This window comes from Cricetulus griseus, chromosome 2, assembly GCF_003668045.3.
Source record: "Cricetulus griseus strain 17A/GY chromosome 2, alternate assembly CriGri-PICRH-1.0, whole genome shotgun sequence".
NCBI classification, from domain to species: Eukaryota; Metazoa; Chordata; class Mammalia; order Rodentia; family Cricetidae; genus Cricetulus; species Cricetulus griseus.
In genome coordinates this window covers 269,722,111-269,749,679 of record NC_048595.1, presented here as the reverse complement: position 1 = coordinate 269,749,679, position 27,569 = coordinate 269,722,111, and the positions used below count along the sequence as shown (strand labels likewise).

General features: G+C 41.6%; 1 protein-coding gene across 3 annotated transcripts in view; it reads left to right on the top strand.

The window, feature by feature from the left end:
• Map3k5 (mitogen-activated protein kinase kinase kinase 5) overlaps window positions 1-27,569 on the top strand; it is a 198,847-nt gene that overhangs the window by 129,858 nt on the left and 41,420 nt on the right. For all 3 annotated transcript variants that reach the window (XM_027401935.2, XM_027401936.2, XM_035440373.1), the window contains exons 12-15: window positions 5,772-5,821; window positions 8,514-8,609; window positions 11,519-11,600; window positions 24,697-24,830. In XM_027401935.2, the coding sequence (XP_027257736.1) occupies window positions 5,772-5,821; window positions 8,514-8,609; window positions 11,519-11,600; window positions 24,697-24,830 (362 nt within the window). The remainder of the gene's footprint in view (window positions 1-5,771; window positions 5,822-8,513; window positions 8,610-11,518; window positions 11,601-24,696; window positions 24,831-27,569) is intronic.

Sequence of the window (27,569 nt, the reverse complement as noted above, 5' to 3'; positions counted from 1 at the left end):
AAAAAATAAATGTATGACTCAATCACTCATTAGGGGAGAAACTAAGAGGGATGAGTAAGTGTTAGGAGGCTTAAAGTCTGATGGTGATAACACTGGTAGGGTGTTTAGAAGGTGAATTGTGCAGGAGTTTTATTTTGGACCTGGGTACTTGGAGCTGATGACCTACAGAGACAAAATCGGGCTCAGTCAGCATGGCTATATGTGAGTTCTAGTCATGTTGCTTTAAAGGGCAGCACTTTGTTCACAGCACTTTAAGGTGGGTGCAGACATGCTCTTATACTGGGGAGAGAACAAGACTGGGAGAGATTTTCAGAGGCTTAACCATGAAGAGCAAGGTTACCCAGGGACACTTGGACCAGAATGTGGCTAAAGGAATTAGCGATGAACACGATCCTGAGAATTAGCCAATAGAATTTGGAAGACAGGAAAAGAGAAAACATTGAGCCAGAGATTTTTGGAAACAGTACTACTTCCAGCTAGTCATTTTTTGTTTGTTCTTTCAGAGCGGTTCTCTGTTCAGTGAAGTGGGTCTGATACGGGTGTTCTTACTCTGTGACAGTTTTAGAGGCAGCTTTTCCATTGTGCTAAGAAGTACATGTATAAAACTGCAGTAGGACAAGAGGCATGGACTCTCTGAAGTCTTGAGGTCTACTGAGAGCATGATAAATATGGTTGATAACAATATGCTGTATTTTAAAAGTTGTGAGATAGTATACTTTAAGTGTTCTCAAAACAAAAATGATGAATATGTGTGATATAACATGTTAATTGGTTTAATTTAGCCATGCTATTGTTAACATACTGTATTCTGTATCATAATTGTGCATGACTTTATTTATGAGCTAAATAAATGAATGAAAAAAATCAGACCACCCAGAAAAAAAAAAAAGAAATACATGTTGTGACATAACTGAGTCCATGAGGAAGGGTTACTGGTTAAGGCTGTGAATTTTCCCCACACCTACTTCTGCTGCCTTTAAAAACAGCATTTACATTTTATGAGCATTTTGCTTGCATGTGTGTGCACCATGTGTGGTTTCTGTTGCCTACATAGGTCAGAAGAGGATCCCAGGTCCCCTGAAACTGGAACTGTGGATGGTTGTAAGACACCATGTTGGTACTGGGAACCAAACCTGGGTCCTCTGCAGGTTCTCTTAACTGTTAGGCCATCTCTTGAGCCCGTCCACTGTTTTCTGATGCACTCGGACTGCATTTGTGGTATCCCATCCCCTATAATCTTCATATTAAAATTGTCCTTGTCAAAAAGTTAAGCTTTTGCTCAACGAGATGATGGAACAGACTTAGTAGACTTCCTAAGGGAGGACTTACTCTCTCTGAGGAGCAGATGGGAGGAGAGGAGGAAGGGGAAACTGGGATTGGAATAAAAAAATATTAATAGGAAAAAAGTTAAGCTTTTGCCAGGCAGTGTCCCTTTGGGTTGTGAGTTGATTCTCTGTAAGTTGCACATACCATCTCATCATTTTCTCCTCTTAACAGCAGAAGTGGTAAGATTGCAACAAAGACAAGCAATAAAAAACTTTTTTGCCAGTCTTAAGTCTATAGTTAACAGGTAAACAACCAATTTAATAGGTCTTATGGTAAGCAGGAAATGGATGTTGACATAGAATGCCTTAAGTTTTCTAGAATTGAGAATACTGCTTTTTCACTCGTCATGTTTATTTCTTTGCCTACAGTTCTAAAATGTGGGATAAACTGTTGTATTGTTTAAGACTATATGCTTCATATTGCTCACTTAAGCTCTGTCTCTGTCTGTCAGGCATGTTTGTCCCTCCACCTCGGTCAACCTCGCTGACATGGAATCTGCCAAGTTCACCCACATGCTTTATCATAACAATATGCAAGATATTTGGTGTGGTTATTTGAAATCCCTCCCTTTTAGGGTTGAAATTTAAGCAACTCTTGGCCTGTGCTGTGGCTTCTCAAATCACAAGTGTGGCTGGAAGAGTCCCTTCAAAACTTAAAGGCTACCTATCCTCTGTCACCCCAGCTCTAGCCAGTGGCCATGTAGATTGTGTGAAGGAGAATTCTTACCCAATTCCAAGTAGACACTCCCTCCCTTCCATTCATGCTGTGTTCAGCTCTAAGTCCCAAGTAAAACAGCTCAAACACTAAGGAAATGGTATTTCCTATCCTGAAGGATCCTGAGATGGCTTTCTGAGGGGGTTTTGTGTCAGGGTTCTGACCCAAGTTCTTTGTAAGTGGTTGGCTGTCCTCTCGTGGGCTTAAACACATGGTACAGGCGTTGCCTGAGACAGACAGCATCCCAGAAAGGAGGGCCCAGCCCTGTCACTCATAACAAAAGCTGTATCACGCCTGAGCCAATAACTAACAAGGAAAATGAACGTATTGTAATAGGCCAGTTTAGACTGAATTCAGTGGCCCATCAGATAGCAATAAGGCCTGACAGAATGTAATTATTAAATTATTTCTGTCATCCTTATCGTTAACTCCTAGTTCTTATTCTTGCTATGGCTGAGGCGCAGGATCTAGAGTGGACCAGTTCCTAGAAAATGGTGCTGCGCTGGTTCAAATAGGTAAACGTGGTGCGAGGCCTGCTGAGGCTAATTAATCATTCCAACTCAACATCTTTGGGCCTTTGCAATTCCCTTTGCGGCTCACCAGTGCCTCCCTGTGGTGAGTCCCTCTCGCCATGCAGGCAAGGCCTCTTGCAGTGCTTAGGCCCTGGAGCTTAAGAGCCCTGTATTCAAAGCTGACCTGGCAGCACAGTCTTTGGGGAACTAGATATTCAGGAAGCATTCTGCTCCTTTCCCGCTGAATCAGCCAAGTCTATCCTCCTTGGTTTCTCCAGAGAAGGGTTGTTGAAAAGCTGATGTGCCGAAGTCACCTTACCTGCGTGTATGCTTGCCATGTTCAGTGGCTGCTTTGTTCACTACCCAGCCTGCTCTGTTCTCATCCCCACCTCCAACCCTGACCATGGCCATGGGTAACAGCTCAGTAGCTGGCCTTAGAGTTAAGGATGCATTTTGTGGGGGCAGTATAGGGATCAGCAGCCAAGCCTCTGGGCTGTAGTTATTATTTAGACACTGACCTATGGTTGACAGACATTAGAACCACATGTAAATTGAGAGCAGAGGCTGCTATTTTAATTTGCCTCTGCCCAGTTATTTTATATGTGGCCCTTTTTTAATGTACGTATATATACACATTTTCATGTGTATAACAGTCCATATATGTGTGCAGGTTCATGTGCATGTATATGTGTGTAAAGGCTAGAGGACAGCCTCAGGTGGCAACTACGTGAGTGTTGTCCACCCCTTTTGGAAGGGGTCTCTGAATAGCCTGCCACTCACCAGTTAGGTCAGAAAGGTAGAATAGCGGGGCTCAGGGATCCTTCTGTCTCTGCCTTCTCAGTGATGGGATTACATGGGACCTACCACTCCCTGTCATTTTTACATGGGTTCTGAGGATCAAATTTGGGTCTTTGTGTTTGCATGGTAAGTGCCTTAGTGACTCGGTCATGCCCTGGGCTCTCTATTAGACCTTTCTATACTGTTCCCTACATCTTCTGATGATAGAACTTGCTATATGATAACTAGTCTCAAACCCCAGTAAGGTGATCTAACGTAGGTTTTTTAGTAATTTGCATTAGACTTGAGAGGATCTGTCTACAATCCTCGTTGCACGGACCTAGCAAAGATTTAGGAACGATGGATAGAAATTGTAACTCTTTGAGTTGCTTTTGCCAAGAGAAGAGTTCTTGGCCACCTCAGAGCTGCAAAGTTCAGCAGCCGTTTCACTAGCCCAGTCAAGACTGCAGCCTCATAGCAGTGGGCAAGAGCTTGCTTTCCTAGTCGTTTTACTTTACCATGCTATTAATTTTAATTTTAAGTCATGGCCAAACAGGCTTTTTTTTTTATTTCTATTATAATGTTTACTAACGGTACAGCTAAGAAAATAAGTAAGGTACTTTTATCCTTATTGGAGGATGAGACCAGACAGGGAAACCATCTAAAGAATCCCAGGCAGGCTTTGTTCATAGGTGTTAGTAAGACTGATGTAAGGTCACTGGCTTAGTGAAAGAACTTGAGACATTTTTCATTGCCTAGCATAATTTCAGAGTCATCCATTAGGTCTTTTCATTACAGCCGGAGTTCTAGAGAAGTTAGCTGTAATTAGCTGTCAGACTCCTGCAGAAGGAGCAATCGCCTGGGTTCTTGGTAAAGGAAATCAGTTCAAGTCAGCATCTGATCGACAATTTAAAAGAGAAATTGAATCCTGTTTAGTCATTTTTATAGGACTGTCTAGCAAAGCTTTCAAAAGAAAAAAAAAAAACCTGCTTGGATGTTCTGAATAATTACCCCAAACTGTGAGTTTGATGACGGAGTATCTGGCAGCCTTCTTTAATCAGAGAACATAAGTGGTTAGGGTATAGACCCTGGAATTAGCCTTTGCTAAGAGGAATAATTGAAAGCCAGGGTAAACGTCATGGCCATCTGAACTAGCATGCAGGTCCCATACCTATCGGGTTAGGTGTGTAAGAATCTCCTCTTCATTGATTGCATCCCAATATGTCAGCTCGGGACATGTTGAGATTTCCAAACATTTGCATGGGAAAAATAATATAAGGACAATTATCTGATAATTATTGTGATATGTTTAGTCATAATTGAGAGAGAAATTTTCAGTTTTTTTAAATATGGACTCTGGGAATCACCCATATCTACCTATCACATAATTACCCAAGTTTTATGTTCAAACATTATTAGCATATTAAGCTTTGCATAAATTAGGTATTAATCCTTTACAGTTGTAATAGGCACTCTGTACATGTACCTATACACAAACACACACACACACACACACACACACACACACAAATTAATTTCTGAAAAAGAAGAAACACACCAAGTACTAGTTTTGTTGAAGATTTTACCTGAAGTTAATTCCAAGCTGGCTGTGATAGCACGCTTTTGGAATCCCAGCACTCTAGAGGCTGAGGCAAAGAAGATCGCAAGTTCGTGGCCAGTCTGGGTTACAAAAATATACCCCCTCTTTCAAATTCAAAAGGCAAAAATAATTCAGAAATATTTTTAAAACCTTACAGAGATTTTATTCAAATTAATAGCTTTTCTTCCTCAGAAAATAAATATTGCTAAGTCCAGGGAGATAACTCGTTCAGTATAGTGCTATACACAAGTGTGAGCTGAGCTCTACTCCCAGGACCAACAAAAAATCCAGGTGTGGTGGTGTGCATCTGCACTCCCAGATCTGGGGAGGTGCAAACAGGCAGATCCCTGGGGCTCATGTGACAAGCTCCAGGCCAATAGCGAAATCATCAGATTGCTCGCGTGGGCGCACACGCACTCCTGCACTTGCAGACCCCACAGATGTGTACTCAAACACACAAATACATGGAAAATAATTGGCAATTATACAAAGAAGAAGAAAGTTACTGACTACAGCGATCTAATTACCTTGATCACTGTGTTTTGTTGTTGTTGTTTTGGTTTGTGTTTTACTTAAAATTAAAGCATAATAGTTACAACTAAAATTAAGGTTTACATTTAATGACAGTAACTTGCAGGTTTTTTGAAAGCCATTGTTGTCTTCAAGTAAAGGAATTAGTAAATAAACATCACCCTTTGTGAGTTCAGCCTCCTTAGATAATTTACTCATTGGCATCAGGAAAAATGACTATTGTTAAAACTAATAAAACTAAATTATTTTATGATGTTATTTTCCATGTGGATGACTTACTCTTTTTTTGTCATTGTTCTTCTGTGTTTCAGAAAGGTATACATGAGTGGAACTTCAGTGCTTCCTCTATCAGAGGAGTAAGGTACGCTTCCCCGGGATATATCCTGTGTGCTTAGAAGACACTCTTCTGAAATATTCAGAGCCTAGGTTGGACTCTAAATCATAATTTAAGTTGGAAAACATTTCAGGGTTCCTTCTTTGTTGTGAAGACTCAGCCAGCAGCTTCTCTGCCCCGTTGTAAAGATCACCTCACTGTCATGGATCCTTGAACTGACCCCATGTTCATCACTGCGGGGTAAATGTGAACTGTGGCCTGGAATCCACATGTGGCAAAAAGGGAGCCACGTGAAGGTCCTCACCTGCTGGCTAACCTTTTGGTTAAGCTGTAAGATGGCTTTCTGTCCATTAGGTCATCAGCAGGTCTACAGGACATCTACCAGGTTATACGCAGGATCTCATATTAATGATGACGTCTGAATGGGGAATTCATGAAATTTTTCCCCAATGTCACTATTGATGCAATTGTGTTTGTGGGTCACGGTGACAAATTTCAGTTCAGTTCTAAAACTTTGTCATAATGCCAATGGCTCAGAAAAAAATGGGCTCTCTCCTGGGAATTAGAAATAAGGTGGTCAGGGGTCAGAATCAGGTATCAGCAGTTTAGTGTTTGGAACTTCGTCATCTTAGTAGCCTATGCCACAGCAACTCATTCAACTTTCAAACCAAACCGTGTTTACTACTATTTATTCCCACATAATGGGGATGGGAGAGAACAGACTTCTGTGGGCCAGTTGTGCAATATCCTGTTGCTTTTGCAATCACAGTAATTGGTTTTGTTAGGGCATGAACTGGTAGAGCAGTGAGTCACCAATAATTTTAGCTTGCTTGGTAGAACAACTACCTGTTACCTCATGAATGATCTGAATAGAAACAAGCCAGATTATGAGTGTGACTCATGACTTTCCAATCAATACCTTCTTAAATAAATCGTTACACTCTTAATATTTCAATTCTTAAACCACTCATTAGCAAGGTACTCTATTTATCGCTGCCTTCTTTGGCAATCCATTTAGTATAGTAACTGTGCATTTCACCTCATCAGATCTGTTTTACAATGGTTTAGGTCTTATTAATTAGGCCCAGCAGCCCTCCCTAACAGTTCTTGTGACTCATGACATGTATGTAGAATTCATTCCTTTGGTGATTGCTGGTCTACATGTTGGGAAACTTGAGTTCTGGCCTGTGACTTCAAAGACAGCCAGCTTTTCTGGCTTCCTTCTCTATAAAGACAGGATGACAAACTAAGAAGCAATCCAACTAGGTCAGCAGTTTGCCTTGCATCACCTCAAAATGTAACCAACTCAAACCAATGGCATTTATTGAGCATCAGCTGTGTGTCATATTGAGTCCTAGTTGGCTAAAGATGGAAAAGTGAAGAAAAAAGGGAGTCCTCTTGAATAATTCACATTTGAGTGGGAAGGGGTAACAAGCATTTAACAACCAATGGCCATGCGATGTGAGATGAGCAATGACATGCTAGAAATACATTTGGAGAAGAGACATTGGAGGAGTCCTTCTGTCTGGAGTGGAAATAGTAAAGCTACAGGGGAAATGGTCTCATCTGGACCTTAGATGGTGACTAGAATCAGTTTTAAAAGAATGAAAATATAAAATCTGGGCATGCCGGCACATGCCTGTAATCCTTGTATTCATTGGGCTAGGGCAAGAGGTCACAAATTCAGGGTCAGTCTGGACTTCGTAGTGAGCTTGAAGCCATCCTCAGACATGTGAGAAGACCATTCTCAAAACCAAAAGAAGCTTTGTATTCCAAAATGAAGAAATAGCAAATGTGATGATGTGGCCTGATAAGTTATGTTCCTGGACCAATGGGAACCTTTTCTGGTTTTATTAATCAAGTTTTGTTAGACAACAACCACAGTCTCATTTGTATCTAACGCTTCCATGCTCCATTAGTGGGACTGAGTGGTTTGGCCTGTAAAATCTGAAATATTTTACCATCTGGCCCATTACAGAAAACATTGGCAACTTCTGGTGTAAACTAGCGTGTCCTAACTTACCAACTCAAAACTGTTCAAATTGCTCTAAAGAGGGGTTCTCAGCCTTCCTAATGCTGCAACTTCTCATGTTGTGATGACCGACAACAATAAAATTATTTCATTGCTACTTCATAACTGTAATTTTGCTACTGTTATTAATAGTAATGTAAATATCTGTTCTTTCTAATGGTCTTAGGCAACCTCTGCGAAAGGGTTGTTTGACCCTCAAAGGGGTCAGTGACCCACAGGTTGAGAACCACTGCTCTAAAGTAAAGTACTTGCTAGGTCCACACCAAGCACTGGTGCAGTGACTTTGCTGCCTGTATGAACTGCCTTGTTATCTCTGAAAACCCTTCGCACAGGCCCAGAATCACCGAGGCTAGGCAGCCAACTGGGATATTTGCTTCCCTCTCAGCTCAGGTCACTGCTATTTGAGACAGGACTCAAGTCCATGCCAAAACCAACATGTGTCTTATGTGTATTTTCAACACCCTGCAGCAGCCTTGTTCTTTAAAGATGGGTAGGAATAATACATAATTTTAATATTATGGTATGGGGACTATTAGTCTTGAAAATGCCCCTTATAACTTCATGCTGTAAATGACAGTGATGTCATAGCAGGCTTGGATACAAAAAAATATTTATCTTTCTTTTTCATTAGCCATCTGTGGAAGTACTGGTGTGTGTCTGAATAAAGTGGGGTTTTGTTTGTTTCAGCATCTCCAAGTTTGAAGAGCGCTGCTGTTTCCTTTATGTGCTTCACAATTCTGATGATTTCCAGATCTACTTCTGCACAGAGCTGCACTGTAAAAAGTACGTATTTGTTCTCCAGTGTGGAAGGGGCTGTTTTCACTTGACCACTGTTTTCAAGTAAAGCATGTGGCTTCAGTGGAAAATTGATGGTGGGGCAGTTGCACAGCCACCTTATTTTAAAGACTGCTTTATAAGCCTGTGGTATTAGGTCTAGGATTTCTGTTTAACAAATCAGACCTTTCCTTAGTCACAGAGTATTTTATACGAATAAAACATTAGCCAGGGTGTACTGGTTAATTGTTTAATAGCACCCCTCATTTTAAAAATGCTTACTTATTTATAGATGAGTACCAAATTTTCAATGGACAGAGTATTTAGCATAAAGCCACTTCTGTCTTCTTCGGACACTCTTCACCCTACCTCCTAGTGGAACTACCTGGTTAAATAAGTACTTGAGCCCGACTCCTCTGGTGGGCCCATAACCTAGGATCTGTTCTACATCAGTAAAAGAGATAACCCAAAAATCTATGAACATATTCTCCCCAGGTATATTTCTCTTAGTTAATTAAATATTTCATATTCCCTTAGAACACAGTGATGGGGGATAAAGCAGAAGAGAAGTGAATGCCACTTAGAAGCCAAAATATAGGCAAGAGCTAGTCTGAGCTTAAATTTTATCGACAGTCGTTCTTTTTTCAAACAATCACCATAATAAATGACTGACAGGCTAATTCAGTAGACAGCACTTTGCTTTTATCTTAATGCTCATCTCTGGCATAGTATCGATTTTAATCTTTAGTGAAATCCGATTAGATAGGTATGATTGCCATCTTCCATAAAAGAAGAAAAAGAAATAGAATTTTTTGAGAGGTAACTACCTTAAAATCATATAACCAATAAGGATAAAATTGGGGACTTGACCCAAGCACATGTGTCTGCAAGTGCATGGCCCTGGTGGATACAGTGGGTTGCATCCAGGTGTTCTATATTCTGTTATGATGGTCATAGTGAAAAGGTTTCCATTAATGGCTGATATGTATCTTCATCTCAGGTTCTCAGGTCTTAATGTTTACCTGTAAAGCCACTTTGAAAAGTTCTTTTGTTTTCTTTTCCCTCTTAATTGACCTTACTTTTGTTTCCAACTCCTGGTAATTTAATCTTACTCAGAATTTACTCCTGTTCCAATCAATCATAGGATTTTGCTTTGTTTTCATGCCATTGACCTCCAAGAAATGTGCAGTGGGAATGGAGGTTAAGAATCGGGGGAGGGAAAAACATGGTCAAAATATATTGTGTGAAAAAATTGTTTCATTCGGCACAGTGAACTCTGTAAATAAGCTGCAAATTCCAAAATCCAAAAGCCCTCATTCATTGGTTCCCATTAGGCAGAACAGTCCTTGGCCCCAGATGTTCAATGAGTTTTTATTGAATGGGTAGATACATGAATGGATGGAAAAATAAAATGAGGTACGGAAATAGTTTCTGAGTTGTGTAGGTAATCTCATGAAATGATAGCCTACTCTGTGCATGTGCTTAGACTTGCATATAGCATGCCCTGCCTATGAAGCCAGCAGCCCATGTACATGGCGCATTCCTTAATTCATTTGTGAGCCACCACCCACAACTGTACTCAGAGCATAGGAGACAAATGTATTTCTCACTTATATTGCTTGGCTCTGAAACTGACTTCAGAAATAAAACATAACAAGCATTTTAAAATGTCATCCAAAGAGGGTAGCTCACTGGGTAGTAGTGGTACTTATCTTTAATCCCACAATGTAGGAGGCAGAGGCAGGTGGATCTCTGAGTTTGAAGCCAACCTGGTCTATAGAGCAAGTTCCAGGACAGCCGGGGCTACACAAAGAAACCCTGTCTTGAAAAACAACAGCAACAAAACGAGAGGGAAAAAAAAAAGGAAGGAAAAACAGAAGCAGAGAGGTAGCTCTGTCACCAAAGCATATATAAGCTGTATTTATAGAATCTGCATGGATAATATTGAAGTGCTCAGGCAGAAGGAAGATACAGTAACTGTGATCAAATTTACAGGTACTAGACATTCTGGAATATCCAGAATGCAGCTGCTTTGTTTTGTTTTGTTTTTTTTTTTTAATAACAATAGCAGCAACAAAGCACCATTAACATTTATGAATGCAGTGCTCTGTGTTTACTGTACAAGTTTTGCTCTAAGTATCTTCCCAGCCTGTGAAATAGGTATATCTCCAGCTTTACAACTAAACACCCAGAGAATCAGGAGAGTTTGCCTAAGCTCACGTAGAACCCAGCCATCTTCTCTGATAGCCAAGTCCACATTCTCAACATTTCTATGACTTTGTCTAGCCTCAGTGTTCTAGGTCCATGTTGTATTTACTATTATTCATAATCAGAAATTTCTAGTAAAATCCTACCAGTCTGAGATTACCTCTACACCCCCACAGCCACCACCACCACCACCACACAGACCGATTCTGATGGTTTATTTGCCTAAAGACTCTTGGTTCTTGAATTTTGCTCTGAAGTCGATTTGGGATCTTTTTACTTAATGGTTGGGCTGAGGGTCTTTCCACTTGAGAACTGAGAGCATGATAATTGAGGCCATTTCAGGCTAGTGCCATAGGGTAGCCCCACTTCCAGCTGGGTCCTTTAAGTTGCTCCTCAGCTGGGTGATCAACCAATACCCTGATGTCTGCTGGGGAGCCAGTTAGATACAAGTATTAATATTATATTCACCAAGATCATGGGCGATTCAGTACTTCTTTATAAACAGAGCTTGTGTTCCACAACTGCCCCATTCCATTGACCGATACAAAAGTTCTGAGCATGCTGGTGGCTGGCCAGGCTGAGGCAGGATGTTCGATGGGTTTAGTGCCCAAAATGAATTTTCCACCTGCTAATAACAGGTTTACTGACCGAAGTGAAGAAGCATGCGAGTTTAACATTACATGTGCCATGAACAGTAACTCTCATTGTAGGTTTTTTGAAATGGTGAATACCATCACCGAAGAGAAGGGCAGAGGCACGGAAGAAGGAGACTGTGAAGGTGACTCCCTAGAGGTAATGGCTGGAGTACACGTGTATTTTGCAAATGAGCAATTGACAGCTGACTTCAAGGGGGATGGGAAGGGATGAGGTTCATCACCCAGTGATGAGGTGAAGCATGGAGGCACTCAATCAGAGTCTAAATTTTCTCTTAATAAGAGGGGCGGGGAAGATGACTCAGCGTTTCAGAGGTATTCTTCTCTTCCAGAGGATCTGTGTTCAGTTCCCAGCACCCATGTCAGCAGCTCACAAGTGCCTGTAAAACTCCAGCTCCCAGGGATCCCAATCCCTCTGCAGGCACTGACACACATAGGGCCTTCACTCACATATACATAAATAAAGATAATAATAGTAAAGCTTTAAAAATAGCCTAAAAGGAAACACTGGTCACTTCCTCCTCAGAGGGACTGTGCTGTCATATTTTAGTTTTCTGATAGTGACTATGCCTTGGCTGTGAACGAGTTAACCGACCTCAGTGCATGAACCACAGAACCCTCACTTTTTCTTTGTCTAAGCCTCCCCTTGGCTATGTTCAAACCTAAAAAAAACACTCACTGAAGATTCCAGGTGATAAAATTTCTTATCACTTTCTATGAGTTCAACCCTGCTACTCCCTAGCCAAGGCTGTCTTGAATTCCAGATCCTCCCGCCTCCACCTCCTAAGTGCTGGTATTACAAGTATGTGGCAGTGCCACCGTCTTGAAATTTACATGTTAACTTTGAAGTGAAATTGAAAAAAAAGACAAAACTATAAACTAAGACCCATGATCAGTATGTATGATTTTTAGATCATTTTGATAACTTCATCCCATTTGCTGAACTAAAAATAAATAAATGCTACTCAGTAGAGTAACAATTGTAAGAAAAATTTAATGTACTAACCAACAGTTAATGCTATCTATGTTTAGATTCTGTGATTATCTAATGGTTATATAAATTTTATTTTGATAAAGAAGCCCATGCCTCTTAAAGCCATAAAAAGATGATAGTTCTGATCTGGAAAAAAAAAAATTCTCAATGTATTAGGCCACTGGTCATAGAGTAGTAGATAATGATACTTTTTTATGTCTTTTCCTTTCTGCACTTCCAGATTTGGGATCAAAGGATTGTATTGGAACTAGGCCTCTCAACTCCTATTTCAGTGTTCTTTTGACTCTTAGCATCTGTGTTTTGTGTGTGTGTGTGTGTGTGTGTGTGTGTGTGTGTGTGTGTGTGTGTGTGTGTGTGTTAGATTTATTATCACTTGATACAAAGCAATTGTCAGAGTCATCAATTTTTTTGCAATGCCACCTGTTGCTGGCTTTTCTTTCTGTTGTTTTGTTTTTACCAGAAACACCTTTTATTTCATTTTTTTCCTTTGAGGAACTAAATACATTTCAACAAAAATATGGATGTATTGTCGCCAGGCTACGGGAACCATAGTTAGACAAGGATGATTTGTGACTGATTAAACCACCAGTTTGGGGACTAGGAGCTAATTTCACTATACTCACCACATAGCACAGGGTGCTTTAGATTTGTGATTGATGTGTCTACATTCAGTCAGTCTCTTGTTGTGTAAAAGGGAAGTAGAACATGTTGGAAAGAACTCTCTTCAGTAGTAGCGTAGAGGTGGGTGTTATGAGAGATCCTTCTTGACTGGGCAAGTCTACCAAAAGCACCATGACCAGTTAAATAAGGAGGGGAATACTAATGTTTCTTCCTAGGAATGTCTAGAGGGTTTGGCTAAGTCAGCTGACCTCCCCAAAACTACCATGCCTGTGTGAGGATGCTCTGACTCATCACAACTGTCCTAATGCACCCTCTCCATTAAGCATGGGCATACCAAGCTTTTGTGTTGGAAAACACTTACAGGTCTGTCCCTTGAGTCTCATCAGAATAATTTAAATTCTCTGACAGAATGATTTCTGTGATATTCTCAATGAGCTTTACAGCCTTGCCCAAAAATTCAAGCATCTTTTGTTTTAAGAGTTTGGACTCGGTTTGCCGTTGAGCAAAATTCTGTCATAGTCATTCCATTAGAGAAGCATTCATGCATGGTTACGATGATCTTCTGGGCTGAAGGATGGTGAGGTCTACCTGGGTTCTTCCTCTCAGTGTCTTTTCATAGCCATGCTGATTATCATTCAGCCGTAACTTACACTTTTGTGCAGTGTATAACTTTCCAATATATATTTAATGATGTTTCTTAAATGTTTTCAACATTTCCTATTTAAATTGTTTTATTGGCATGCTAGTTTATTAGAATGAACTCCTTCCCTTTCTGACCACAGACTGCTTCAAGCTTCACCCCATGTATGAAAAACCAGACTTAATTCCTTTTCTTCTCAACCTCTATCCTGGATAAAAAGAATTTTATTAGAGATCATCTTTAAACAATGGTTGATATCTGTCCAACAAATAGCAAATGTTGGGAAAGATGGCTGACCAGGAGATAGATGTTCCTTAATGTTTTTATCTTCACTTAGGATGTTGTCAGCGTTCAACAGATAATATTAATGTGGTTTCATAAGCTCCCAGTTCATGGCCAACCCCAGATTTCCTGACATTTGAAAACTTCTTAGGAACTGGAGTTAGAATCTTTCTGGTTTCAATAATGAATGGTAGGATATTACAGCCTCCTTCGGCTCATGACCAGATCTCTCTTGTTCAGAGAATATAATTAACTCTGTGAGATCTCTGAACTGGAGACAAGAGCCCTGGGTTCTGCTTCTAACTTTGCCAGTAACCAGCTTTGTTTTATGTCCCTGCTTGTCTAACATAATTCCATTCCTTAGAATTGAACAAGAAGCTCTTAACTGTCTTTTCTCAGCTTTAAGTTTAGAAGTAATTTTCAGATTCATTCTGTGGTGGCTTGAAAGAAAATGCCCCCCAAAGGAATGTGGCCTTTTTGGAGGAAGGGTGTCACTGTGGGTGGGGTTGGACCTTGAGGTCTGTTTTTCTCAAGCTTCACTCAGTGTGAGAGTCAGTAGATTTTCTGTTGCCTTTAAAACAAGATGTAGGACTCTCAGTTCCAGCATCATATCTGCCTGCATGTGCCCCATTCTGATGAGAATGGATTGGACCTCTGAAACTGTAAGCTGCTACCCCAATTAATTTTTATTTATAAGAGTTGCCATGGTCATGGTTTCTCTTCATAGCAATAAAAGACTCCAACTAAGACACATATGAACTATACAAGGCAGTTCAAAACAGCATGATATTGTGTCTTAGAGGACCTTCATGTCTTTATACAGCGACATTTCCTTTTGATTCAGGGCCATGCATTGTGACTCTGACTGTTGTTTTTTTTTTTTTGTGGGGGTGGGGGTGGGGTAGGGGGGTTATAAGCCCATATTCTTGGTAATTTAATGTGTTGGTTTACAGTGAAGTCTTCAAGCAGGTGAGTATAGCTAGCCCTTAAGGTTTTAATACTTATTACCTATGATCCCTTTGTTATACTTCTTGCCTTCTAATACATTCTTGCAGGGTGAGAGAGCCTGCCCCATAATCTAGTCCAGATACCTGAGAGAAACCCTTCGCCAGCCACTTACCCTTCCCTCTCTGCCTTTCCTCTTGTCATCATCGGAGTCCTCCAGTTCAGACTTAATCTTGGGGCTCTCCAAGCTAAGCACTTTTTTGCTGCTCCTTGTAGAAGGAGTGCATTCATTGTGTTTCTTATTGTTGTGCTCAAATACCTGACAAGAAGCAACTTAAAGAGAAGGCATTCTAGGGGATGGAGTCCATCATGGTGTACAGGGTTTTTGGGGGGGAGGGAGGAGACATACAGTTCTAGGGGATGAAGTCCATCCTGGCAAGGAGACATGGCAGTGGGAGCAAGAAGCAGACAGGAGACAGTGGTGCTGGGCGATCAAACTTCAGGTGTGCCATACTGACCTGCTTCCTCCAGCAAAGTTACTGAAGGTTCCACAACCTTGCAAAAATAATGCTTTAAGTCAGGGACTAAATGTTCAAATATATGAGCCCATGGGGCTAATTTCCTGTCCAAACCCAATGAGGAGGTCTCTGTATCATTCAGTGTCCCTAATTGTCTCTGTTCACCCTGTGAGCTATGCTATGTCCTTCCTTGTCCCATGCTTCTCAGCGGCTGGCCTTGACAAGTGTTGGCAACTCTCACAACTGGTAACCATATCTTTCTGACATGTTTCTTTTTAAGTTATTTTTAACTTCTCCCACTTCTTACTTGGGTCTGTTTCCAGTGAGTTTTTACCTGTTTTTCTGCCCTGACTTTGCCCACTGTATTGTCTGCCACTCAGCAATGTGCTCTGGACTGTTAACAGCTAACACACACACACACACACACACACACACACACACACACACACACACACACACACACACACACACACACCACACACACACACACACACACACACACACAAGCACACACACATACACACACACACATGCATTTTGTATCTCTGTTTTACACATCAGATGACCCAGGTCTGAGGTGTCAGAGCAGCATGCTCTGTGAACTTGTCTCTACATTGTTCCCAGTGAACATGAAGGGAAAGTTGCCCCTTGTGGGTGGAGGAGGGGGGAGGACCAGCTTTCCTTTGAACACTTTCCTTTGACTCCTTTTGACACCTGCACAGTGATGAAAGACCTTACCATTCCTCTTTCTGTTGACTTGCCTCACAAACACTTGTAAACAGAGACTTTAAATTGATTTGGAATGATCAAGTGACAAACTGATTTGTTTCCTTTAAGATTCCATTTCTGTTTCTGTACCTATCTGAAATGTATCTGAAAAAAAAAAAAATCTATCCCTTAAAGTATTGTTGAAACGTGGTATAAGATCAACGTCAGCTTGCTGTTTGTTCATTCTGTTGATCTTTTTCCTCTACCAATTTAGCTTCTGTACCTAGGGACCTGCACATTAGCTGACAAAAGGCAAGGTAGCAAGAGAAGACCCAAAGCTTTAGTGAAAACCCATGAAAGACATGTAACATACCCAGAAGTGACTTTCTAGACAGCTAGAGTTCGTTGTTGATGTATATCTTAGTTAGAAGAGGAGTTAGGACTTCAAGGGAAAGAGCATAGTGACCCCGTGAACAAGTGAAAAGCACCAAAAGTTTGGACAGTTTTGTACGTGCAGTCTCCGATGTACATGGGAGTGCTCTATATCTCCCTTTAGCAGGAAACTGTAACAGCTGCTTTTAAAGGAGGCTTGCTATGTCAACAAGATCCCACCCTTCCCAGTCCCATGGCTGCTCTTTGCTTCAATATTTTCAATCCAAAATAATCTTCATCTACATAGCCAGGACCAAGTGGAGCCCATTAATCCATTCAGAATATTTTGGTCACCTACTATGCAGTCGATTCCAGGGATTCAGCAGAGACTGAAACAGAAATAGATCCGTTGCTGTCATTAAGCCAGCATTTCAAGGAGAAAGAGACAACACCATAAATGAATATAATATACAGTATGGTAGTGCTCAGGGTTATGGAGCTAAGAAAGCAGAGGACTTGGGGAGTTACAGGGTGTGAGGGGTGTGCAGTGTTACACAGGGAGATAAGGAAGTTTCTTCAAAAATAGCATCTTGGGTTGAGAGTGTAGCTCGTGGGTAGAGCACTTGCCTGACATGTGGGAGGCCTTGTGTTTTGCCCCTTACATGGTTGTAATTTTGTGAGTGGCTGAGAGAAGCAAGAACTGTTACATAAGATATTAGTGTCTACTGATTTGACATTCTGTTAATACTCTTGGTGGTTACTAATGATTTTCACATTTACTAAGGAGACAGTATAGGCCTGGTACTAATAAAAAAGATTTTTAGATCCATGAGGTGACTTCTTACAAGGGGTAATGAAATTTGAGAGGAAGTGTGTAGACTTTAAAAGGTGGTCATTTCTCTATAGCTCCCTTGCCAGTGCAAAGACTGGGGGAATCACCAATCTGTTGTTTGTTCTTGTCACACACCCCCATGTCAGCTCTTTTCCCCTCCCAGTTTAGATTGTTCTGGACAATCAACAACAACAAAAAAAGAATGGCTCTACATGTATTCCCAACCATGGCTTTGAAATGCACCTGCTGTCTCCCTTAGCAACAACCTGACTTGCTAAACTATTGTCATAGAAATAGAACACAAAATTTACAAGCAGTGTAATCCTGCCTTTAAAAGACCTCCCTTCTCTCCCCACCCACTTTTTTCTTTCCACATTTGTCATTTAACAAGTTGCTTAGAGTATCCTTGATGTTTGTTTCAGGTCCCCCACCCTCACATCCCTTCTCAGACAGATTTCCCTGGACTGGGTGGACATCCTTCATCCCTACACTAAGCACTAGCATAGGAGTATCGTCTAATGCAGCTCTGGGTACCCACAGTAGGTGCTCAATTTTGCCATCAAGCAGCTGACCCCTCCTTGCCCTCCTGGGTACTCAACCCCCACTCTAAGATCCCTTTTCTGTCCATCACATAGATAATTCCCTGTCCATACAGAGCAGCCAGCTTCCTGCCTCATTGCTCTTTCAGAATTGCCTTTTTAATTTATGTCTTTATTTTGTAAGAATAGAAAAAAAAGTAATAAAGTATCAAAACAGCAATTGCAATTGAGGTGGTTTATTTTAATCATACTGTTTTTATTACAACATGTGGTTTTTATTTATGACTGCTTTTTTTTTTTTTTTCAGTAGGAAATGCTTTCGCAAAAATAGTCTTTGGATGCTTAGGTTCCTGAGGGAAACCAAAAGTCAACTAACCCCATCAACATCCATGTTCTTCACCAGGGTGGCAATGTCCCTGTGGCAAACACACGTGCAACCACAACTAAACTTATGCTGAATCTTTTTTTTTTTCAAACAAGATCTCACAGTCTTAAAATTATAGTCAAGGCTGCTCTTGAATTTCTGACCCTCTTGTTTCTACCTCCCAACCTGGTACTGACTCCAAATGATTTGTCACTTGCTTTTCAAAGTTCTTACTCTATCCTAACTTAATTGACAAGCAAATAGTTATGAGCACCCACTGCTGGCCAAATAATTCTAAGATGAGCGATGATGATGCAAGCAAGTGGGAGAGACAGGGCCAATGGGAAGTGAGCAGAGGGCTCAAAAGGTAGCTCCTTGGTAGAGCCCCTGCCTAACATGCACCACACCTTGGGTCCAGTCCCTAACAAAACATTGCTAGCAATGACCAAAGGGAGAGAAGTCTTAGAAACACACCAGGCCATCTTGAGAAGTCAATAAATGGTTGATGAGCTTATATCTGCAGTGCCAGGTAGAATTTTGAAGGTGGGAAAAGCCACCTCTGGAGTCGTGCCCACTGGAAGAGACTGAGGAGAAAAGGCAGGAAATGGGCAGAAAGACACTCATGCTGTGCCAAGGAGTTTGTGTCCTGAAAACAACCGGGAGCCAAGAAAGCAGAGCTGCCAATGCTAATATATAAAGTCACTTTGGAACTTTGAGTGTTTCAAAGTTCAGGGTCATCTTCCTAGGGAAAACTTACTACAGAAGAAAGCAACAAGGGTGGGGGGGACAGAGATTGATGGAGATTTTAAAATAAGGCTTGTCCTGAGGCACTATCATTAGAACAAAGATGTACTCTGTGAGTCTGCACAGAGGAAACCTCATAGTATTTGTCAATGGCTTTGATGTAGGGAAGAAGGGAAGGGAAGATTGGAGTCTGAAAGGTCAAGGTTACCAGGCATGTGTTTGAAAAAGTGAGGGGGTATTAAGTGGGAACAGATAACTGAACATCATTATCATGCTGGTGTTGAAAACAAAAGTAAAACTCATTTTTAAGCTATGTGCAATAGGGTTTTCTGTAGCACGGTGTCTTAGTTACTGTTCTATTGCTGTGAAGAGACACCATGACCAAGGCAGCTCTTATAAAAGAAATCATTTTATCGGGGGCTTGCTTACAGTTTCAGAGGGTTACTCTATGACCATTATGGCGGGAAGCAGACAGGCATGGTGCTAGAGCAGTAACTAAGAGATTTGCATCTTTGATCTGCGGGGGTGGGGGGGAGAGAGAGAGAGAGAGAGAGAGAGAGAGAGAGAGAGAGAGAGAGAGAGAGAGAGACAGAGAGAGACAGAGAGACAGAGAGAGAGAGACTGGGCCTGCTATGGGCTTTTGAAACCTTAAAGTCTACACCTTCCCTAACAAAGCCATGCCTTCTCCAGCAAAGCCATACTTCCTAACCCTTCCAAAACAGTTCATCAACAAAGACTAAGCATACAAATTTATGAGCCTATGGGAGCCATTCTCTTTCAAACCACCACACACAGGCAATGGGAAGAACAAAGTCTTGATTTCGAAGATCTGGCTTTAAACTACAACTCTGACATTTTCATTAAAAAGAGATTTCTTGTCATGTGTAAATTAAAGGTCGTCATATGCCTTTCTTACTATGAAACACAACCTTCTGGAGATCAACTGAAGGAGGTGATTTGAATTTCTTTTTCTTTTAAGTTTTGAAGCCCTAAAATAATAAAGTGTTGATGGTTCTCAATCTAGTGTATAGACTTTTTTTTTTCCTTTGAGAGGGACAGTGGTGCAGTTGAGCGTCTTTGTTGGTGGGATTCCAGCAAGCACAGCACAGCATTGCCAGATTCTAGACCGCAGGAATCGGGTGTGTGACTTGAACTCTTTGGGTGGTGTTGTTGAGCTCGTCTTACTGCATCTTTACCAGATCCCTGTTTCGTATTCCAAGTCTGCAAAGATTGCTAGATGCTGCCCGCTGCTTGTCACATGCCCCACCTCCACCCTCAAATTCTTCATCCTCTTAGGCATCCTGACCATCTTTAGAAAGGCTATCCTTCATCTCTGCAGTAGGCATTTATTCCTAGCATAGGAAGGAAGGCTTTCTCATGTAGCTCTGGTACCTCAGAGTGGATGCTCAATGTTGCGGTCAAGAGAACACCTTCTTTCTAGAACTTGCCCTGTGTCCTAAGAGAGAACAGTCCATGATGGAGCTCCGCCCTGCTTTCATTCAGAGTAATTTGTCCAAGAGATATGACCCAACGGACTTTAACTTAGGACTTTCAAACCTGTTGGAAACCATCTGGTGCTGATGCCACCATGGCCTGTTGGCCTCCAGAGTCTGATTACCATCCTATATTGGTCACTTGTCCTGTTTATCTTTGCCTTAATTTATTTGTTCATTTATTTGAGACAGGATCTCGTGTAGCTCGGGATGCCCTTTGAACTCCTTGTTTCTACAGATGATCTTGAACTTCTGCTCTGCCTCCCAAGCTTAGGATTGGAGAAGCACACCATCTTGCTTCTTGATACCATTTACTTAGAGTGTATATATTTACTTATATGCTGTGATTAGAGTTAGTATTGTTGTGATGAAGCACCATGACCAAAAGCAAGTTGGGGAAAAGAGGATTTAGTTGGCTTAAACTTTTTTTTTATTTTAGTCTTTATTTTTATTTACTTTTTTGCATTTTTAAAATTTTTTTATTTAGAAACTATCATTTTACATATCAGTCTCCCCCCTTCCCTCTCCCTCCCATCCACCTATACCCACTACTGACCCCCCCAACCCACCCCTCACCCTCGCCCCAAGAACAGTGAGCCCTTCCATGGGGGATCATCAAAGTCTGTCACATCATTTGGGGGAGGGCCTAGGTCCTCCTTGCTGTATCTGGGCTGAAATAGTATCCCTCCATAGAGAATGGGCTCCCAGAGTTCATTTGTGCACTAGGGATAAATACTGGTTCCACTGTTAGAGGTCCCATAGCCTGCCCAGGCCTCCTAACTGGTACCTACATTCAAAGGGTTTGGTTCAGTCCAATGCTGGTTCCCCAGCTTTACAGTTGTGGTCCGTGTGCTCTCACTAGCTCAGGTCAGCTGGTACTGTAGGTTTCTCCGGCAAGGTCTTGACTGCTTTACTCATCCCTCCTCCCTTTCTACAACTGGATTCCAGGAGTTTGGCTCAGTGTTAGCTGTGGGTGTCTGCTTCTGCTTCCATCAGCTACTGGACGAAAGCTCTAGGATGGCATTTAGGGTAGTAGTCATTCTCATTATAGGGGGAGGGTATTTAAGGTAGCCTCTCCACTATTGCTTAGGGTCCTAGTTGGAGTCATCCTTGTGGATCTCTGTACAATTCCCTAGTGCCAGATTTCTCTTTAAAAAAAACTATAGTGGCTCCCTCTATTGATGCGTCTCTTTTCTTGTTCTCTATTCCTCTCCCCACTCAATCTTAGTGCTCCCTCATGTTCTCCTCCCCTCTCCGCTTCTCCCTTCCTCTTTCTCCTACCTCTCTCCTCCCTCCCCCGTCCCCAATTTGTTCAAGGGCTCTTCTTTTTTCCACTTCACTGGGGGACCACGTATATCTCTCTTAGGGTCCTCCTTGTTTCTTTGCTTCCCTGGAGGTGTAGATTGTAGGCTGGTAATCCTAGTTGGCTTACACTTCTACATCATAGTCCATCACTAAAGGAAGTCAGGACAGAAACTTAAGCAGGGCTGGAATCTGGAGACAGGAGCTGATGAAGAGATCATGTAGGAGTGCTGCTTACTGTTTTGTTCCCACTGGCTTGCTCAGCCTGCTCTCTTATAGAACCCAGGACCACCAGCCCAGGGATGACATCACCCACCATGGGCTGGGCCCACTCCCGTCAATCACTAATTAAGGAAATGCCCTACAGACTTGTGTATAGCCGGGTCTTATGGAGGCATTTTCTCAATTGAGGCTCCCTCCTCTGGGATGGCATCCGCTTGTGTCAGGTTGACATAAAACTAGCCAGCACAGTGTGTATGCCCAGGAATGTCCGCAGCAGCACGAGAATGGAGATCAGAGAATGACTTAAAAAGTCAGCTCTCTCACTTCCACCATGTGGGCCTGAACTTGGGTCATTTGGGCTTCCACTGTAAGTACCCCCCTGTTCACGGAATCATTTTTCTGGCCCCATGCTTCTTTTTTATAATCTTTTCTGACTTTGGTGTTTTATTTAGTATATTATCATTTTCCTGTGTCATATCTGAATGTGACTTTATTTTTGTCTCCTATTTAAGGGCCAGTTTCTAGAAGTTGTATTTGGTTGTAACAAATCTCTCTAGTCTGTTTTATCCTTTCTTATTTTTAAAATTCTCAATTTATATCTTTATTAATATTTCTCAGCTTCTGGGCCATTAGAGTTTCCACTTCAAATTTGTTTGCTAGAATTAGTCGAATTAGTAGAGTTAGTGTGGTGGTACATGCCTATAATCTATTCCAATAGTCAGAAAGTGGAGGTTTATGAGCCCAAGGCTAACATGAACTACATAGCAAAACCCTGTCTCAAACAAAAATTATCTGTTAGCTATATGCATTTTTTAAAGTTCTGTTAAAACATCATTGCTTGTGTTTGTCTATTTTCTTTATTAGTTTATCAGCTGTGTTGTGTGTAAATTCAAGGTCATTCTTAATGAACATAAAAATCCATGATCATGATCATCTTCATATATGACACATTGACATTTAATGTTAAATTTCTGGCTTTTATGAACAGTGGGAGCAGGGGCTCTCCCTTAATGCCTTAGCTGGCTTTTGGGAACCTATGCCTCATACTGGATTGCCTTGCCCAGCCTTGATACAAGGGAGGTGCTCAGTCTTACTGGAACTTGATATCCCATGCTTTGTTGATACCCATGGGAGGCCTTCCTCTTTCTGAACAGAAACGGAGGGGGAGTGGATTTGGGAGGGGTGCAGAGGGAAGTAGGGGAGGAAATGGAAGGAAAGGAGGGAGGGGAAACTGGTTGGGATATAAAATAAATAAACAAATTTAATTAAAAATTATTCTGGCTTTTCAACACAAAAATTTTTCTTTTTTAAAAGTATACAGCAGAGATCATTCCATAAGGCAGATCCATTGCCAGATCTGTGCTCCAGAAAGCTGTAGACAGCGAGGGCGCCTTGTTCTTGGGTTCTCTCCTTCCTGTCTGAACCCTTTGCTGGGCTCCTCCTGTTACACAGCTTGATCATTGAAAGTTCTTAAAATACTGCAGTTCCTGTCCAGGACTTGAGTCTTGCCTGTCTGCATGCTGCACCTGTTGAAGTACTGCCTCCAGGTCTGAGGTGGCCTCTGTTAAATGTTCTCTGTCCCCATTAACTTTGATCCCGTTTCCATATTTGACCAATATGCATGACCCATAGGGACTCGGGACTGTCCAAGTTTTCTTCTTACATGAAAGATCAGAAAAAAATGTCCTCTATTTTTCATTTTTAAAGTCCTTTGGGGGTTTTGAGTCTTGCTTCTGTCCCTGTCTGTAGCCCACTTCATTTCTCAGGAATGCTTCTCTCTTTTGTCACATTTTGATCCACCAAACAAACAAAAATACCTCATCTTGGAAGACTGACAGTGAAATAGGTAATCCTTGCTTTTCCATCACCAACTACTAAGACCTCCAGCTTTTCTTCTACTCAAGCCCTTTCGGTGGTTTTATTGTCCTGGCAGCATATGAAGTGCTTCAGCAGCACGCTAGGCTAAGTATCTGGCAAGATTAGCTAGAGGTGGTGGAAATAATAGATATAGAGCCAGGCCCAGTGGGGGAAAGATTATGCGTGGGCTCCTAGAGAAGCTCTGTCACACTCTCAATTATGAAGCTACATGGTATTTGTCACATGCACTACAAACAAGAGCTTGCTACCTGCTTTGTGTTAACAGTGTTTTGTGTTTTCTTTTTCTTGTATTCTTAAAGGAGTTGTTAATTTTAAAAAATTGGAGTTTTTCTTGTTTTTATTCATTAATTTTAATTAGCATATAAATAATGGCTTTCGCTGTGACATTTTCATCATTAGAGCATTATACTTTGTTTATGGATAACCCCATCTTTCCTCTTCCTACTTAATGCCCCCCTCCTCTCCACTAACAGTTCTTCCTTCTGCATTAATGACATCAATATTAAATTACTTACCCCTGTTACCCTAAGAAGTCCATTTTATTATTTCACTTCTAAAGCCATTGTTAAAATAAGGAAGTGTTTGTGAAAAGACCTGGTATTTTATGGAAGTACCTGACATCCCAGCACTTGGGAAATAGAGGCATAAGGGTGGTAAGTTCAAGGTCTACTGGGGCTATGTAACAAGACCCTACCTGAAACAAACAAATTTATAAAATGGTGTTTTCAATGTCACTTTCAACTAATGTTTCAATCTTCTGTCCCCCCATCACTTTTTGCAGTATGACTACGAATATGATGAAAACGGTGACAGAGTCGTGTTAGGAAAAGGCACTTATGGGATAGTCTATGCAGGTCGAGACCTGAGCAACCAGGTCAGAATTGCTATTAAGGAAATCCCAGAGAGAGATAGCAGGTATGGTAATTGTCAATAAAGTGCTGGGGGTTGTTAATAGTGTGGCAGAAAATACTTGGCAATAATGTAATCATTGGAACTGTCTAGAAACTCCATCATGTTAATTGCATCTCAGGTCTGTCTGTTCATTTAGTGATTCGTACAAGGCTTGCTGAGGGGGAAAGGAAAATACTCTAGCTGGGAAGGTAATGGCTTTCAAAAAGCAGAAGAGATGAAGGCCCTGTGTGTGTGTGTGTGTGTGTGTGTGTGTGTGTGTGTGTGTGTGTGTGTGTGTGTGTGTTCTGTGTTTCTGTGTGTGTCTGTGTGTGTGTGTGTGTGTGTGTGTGTCTGTGTGTCTGTGTGTCTGTGTGTGTCTGTGTGTCTGTGTGTCTGTGTGTGTTGGACAGGGGTCTTATTGGATCAGGGTGGTTCCTAACAAGGACAGATGGAGAAGCAACACAGTCATAGTTTCCAGTCCACCAAATAGGAACTGCAACATCTTTCTCCTCCAGCAGGCAGATCACTAAACAAATTGAGAAACCAACAGTCCTTTTAAGCACCATTGGGGAAGACAAGCAACTGCTCCCTCAACTAGAAAGAAAGAGCAGAGACAAATCACAACTCACTGGAACAGAACCTCCATTGGAACCAGGGTGTGCTAGAGAATGTGAACTCTGGCTAACAGTTTGCTGGGGGCTCAGTATGGAGAAGTCCAGAGAGTTAAAAATCCCAGGGGACCCCCTCAAGGGCAACCCGACTCTTCTGTGAGTTTCACTTTGTGAAGTTCTACCACACCTCCATTTGGAATATAAGAGAAAACCCATTGTGTTTGTTGCAGGGAGAGAAATGGAAACCATTTGAAAATATGTCAGAGGATTTTACTCTTTTCTTCAAGGTCTGTTCTCAGAGAGCCTGACCAAATGTGGGAAAGAACACTGTAGAGTCAAGCCCAGCAGCCCAGGGACACAGCTTCAGTGACTGAGACACAAGACTAGAGAGCACTCTTATCCCCTACTCTTTCACAGACCTGCCCTTACCACAGACCACCTACTTTACACAGTAAAGTCCTGTTTACTGTGATTCTCTTGTCTAGAACATCACATTTATCAACTCAAAAAATATCCTGAGGCATGTCAAATGGCAAAAAACGTAATTCGAAGATCATTGACAAGTGTGAGAGCCAGAGCCTGATATGTCAAGTTGGAGTTAGCAGACTGGGAATTTAAAACAACTGATTAAGAGTCTGTCTGCAGCTTCTGGCTGTTAGAGTGGGGACGGCATGCAGGGACAGTGGTACCAGAAGATTCCAAGGTAGGAATTCTATGAAAGAAGTCAAGAACTTCTAGAGAAACACTGTGACAACGATGACAGATGCCTGAAATGCTTCCATAGTGGATAGAATGTAGTTGAGGACAAGTTGATAGGAGCTTTCAAAGCTGAAAAGCAGAAAGGGGGGAAAAGACTACAAAGAAGTCAGGGATAGACTACCTAGGAGCCTTGGGACAGTTACAACTTAGATATACTTAATGGGTCACCAGAGGGAAAAGAGGAGAGGGGCAGAAGGAATATTCGAAGAAACAATCTCAACTATACATAATAGGGCTTTGCAGAAGGTCACTTGCAGGGGAAAAAAAGCCATTCTGGGGACTGAGGAGCTGTGATAGCAGGGTTTCCTGTTGCTCTCTACCCTGGGTACTGCCTGAGGCTTTGTGTCTGCAGCTGGCCATTCATTTCTCTACCGTATGTTTCTGGCTCATGACTTATTTTAGGTCTTCTGTCAGCACTCCTACAATCATGGAAGATAAAATTGGATTATTTGTTTTCTGTCCATGACCTTATTTTAATGCAGGCTCAGTCATGAGCTTATTTTGACCATTCTCCTCTCTGCCCTCCAGAGACTGTGATGATAGGCACATGTTCCCTGAACTCCCTGGGTAACCTGTGTACCAGCTCCCCTTGTGAATCTACACGTATCTCAAGGTTAATGTGGCCAAAGCAACATATAAAAGTTAAATAAGATGTCACTACCCTATTGCTACAGTAATCTGTAGCCACATTCCTTCTTCACTCCCCAGATGGATTTAAATATGCACTTGGAAGAAAACCACTTTAAAGTTATATTGTACCTTCAGTTTATACAAATGCTACTATACCCAAAGCATACTAACAACAAAATGCTGTTGGTTCCTGTTTATAATGATACAGTCAATGTACATACTTGAAAATGCCTACATGGCGGACCCTTCCTTAAAAACAGTCGGTGCAGAGTAGCTTCTTGTTAACAGTGCAAAGAGATTACAGGGATGTTTGTGACAGTGCTAGTGTGAGGAGAGAGCAAACAGGTATTTCTGTCCATGTGCCCTAGAAGAAATCTGGATATGCTATTGGAAAAGATGGTTGGTTACCAAAGAGAATTACTAAAGTCTGGTGGTGGGTGTGAATGATGCATAGTGGAGTACCCTGAACCCCCCTCCCCCGCCACAAAGAAGAATAGGGCAGCTCCCATGCTTTCTTCTGGTAATTGAGAGTTATAGAGGTGGTTGCTTAACACAGTTGTTCTCAACTGTGGGGCACGACCCCTACGGTCCAACAACCATTTCACGGGGATCTCATGTCAGATATCATGCTTATCAGGTATTTACTTAGGATTCATAACAGTAGCAAAATTACAGTTATGAGGTAGCAGTGAAAAATAATTTTATGATTAGGGGTCACCACAACATGAAGAACTATATTAAAGGGTGAGAAGCACTGGTTTAG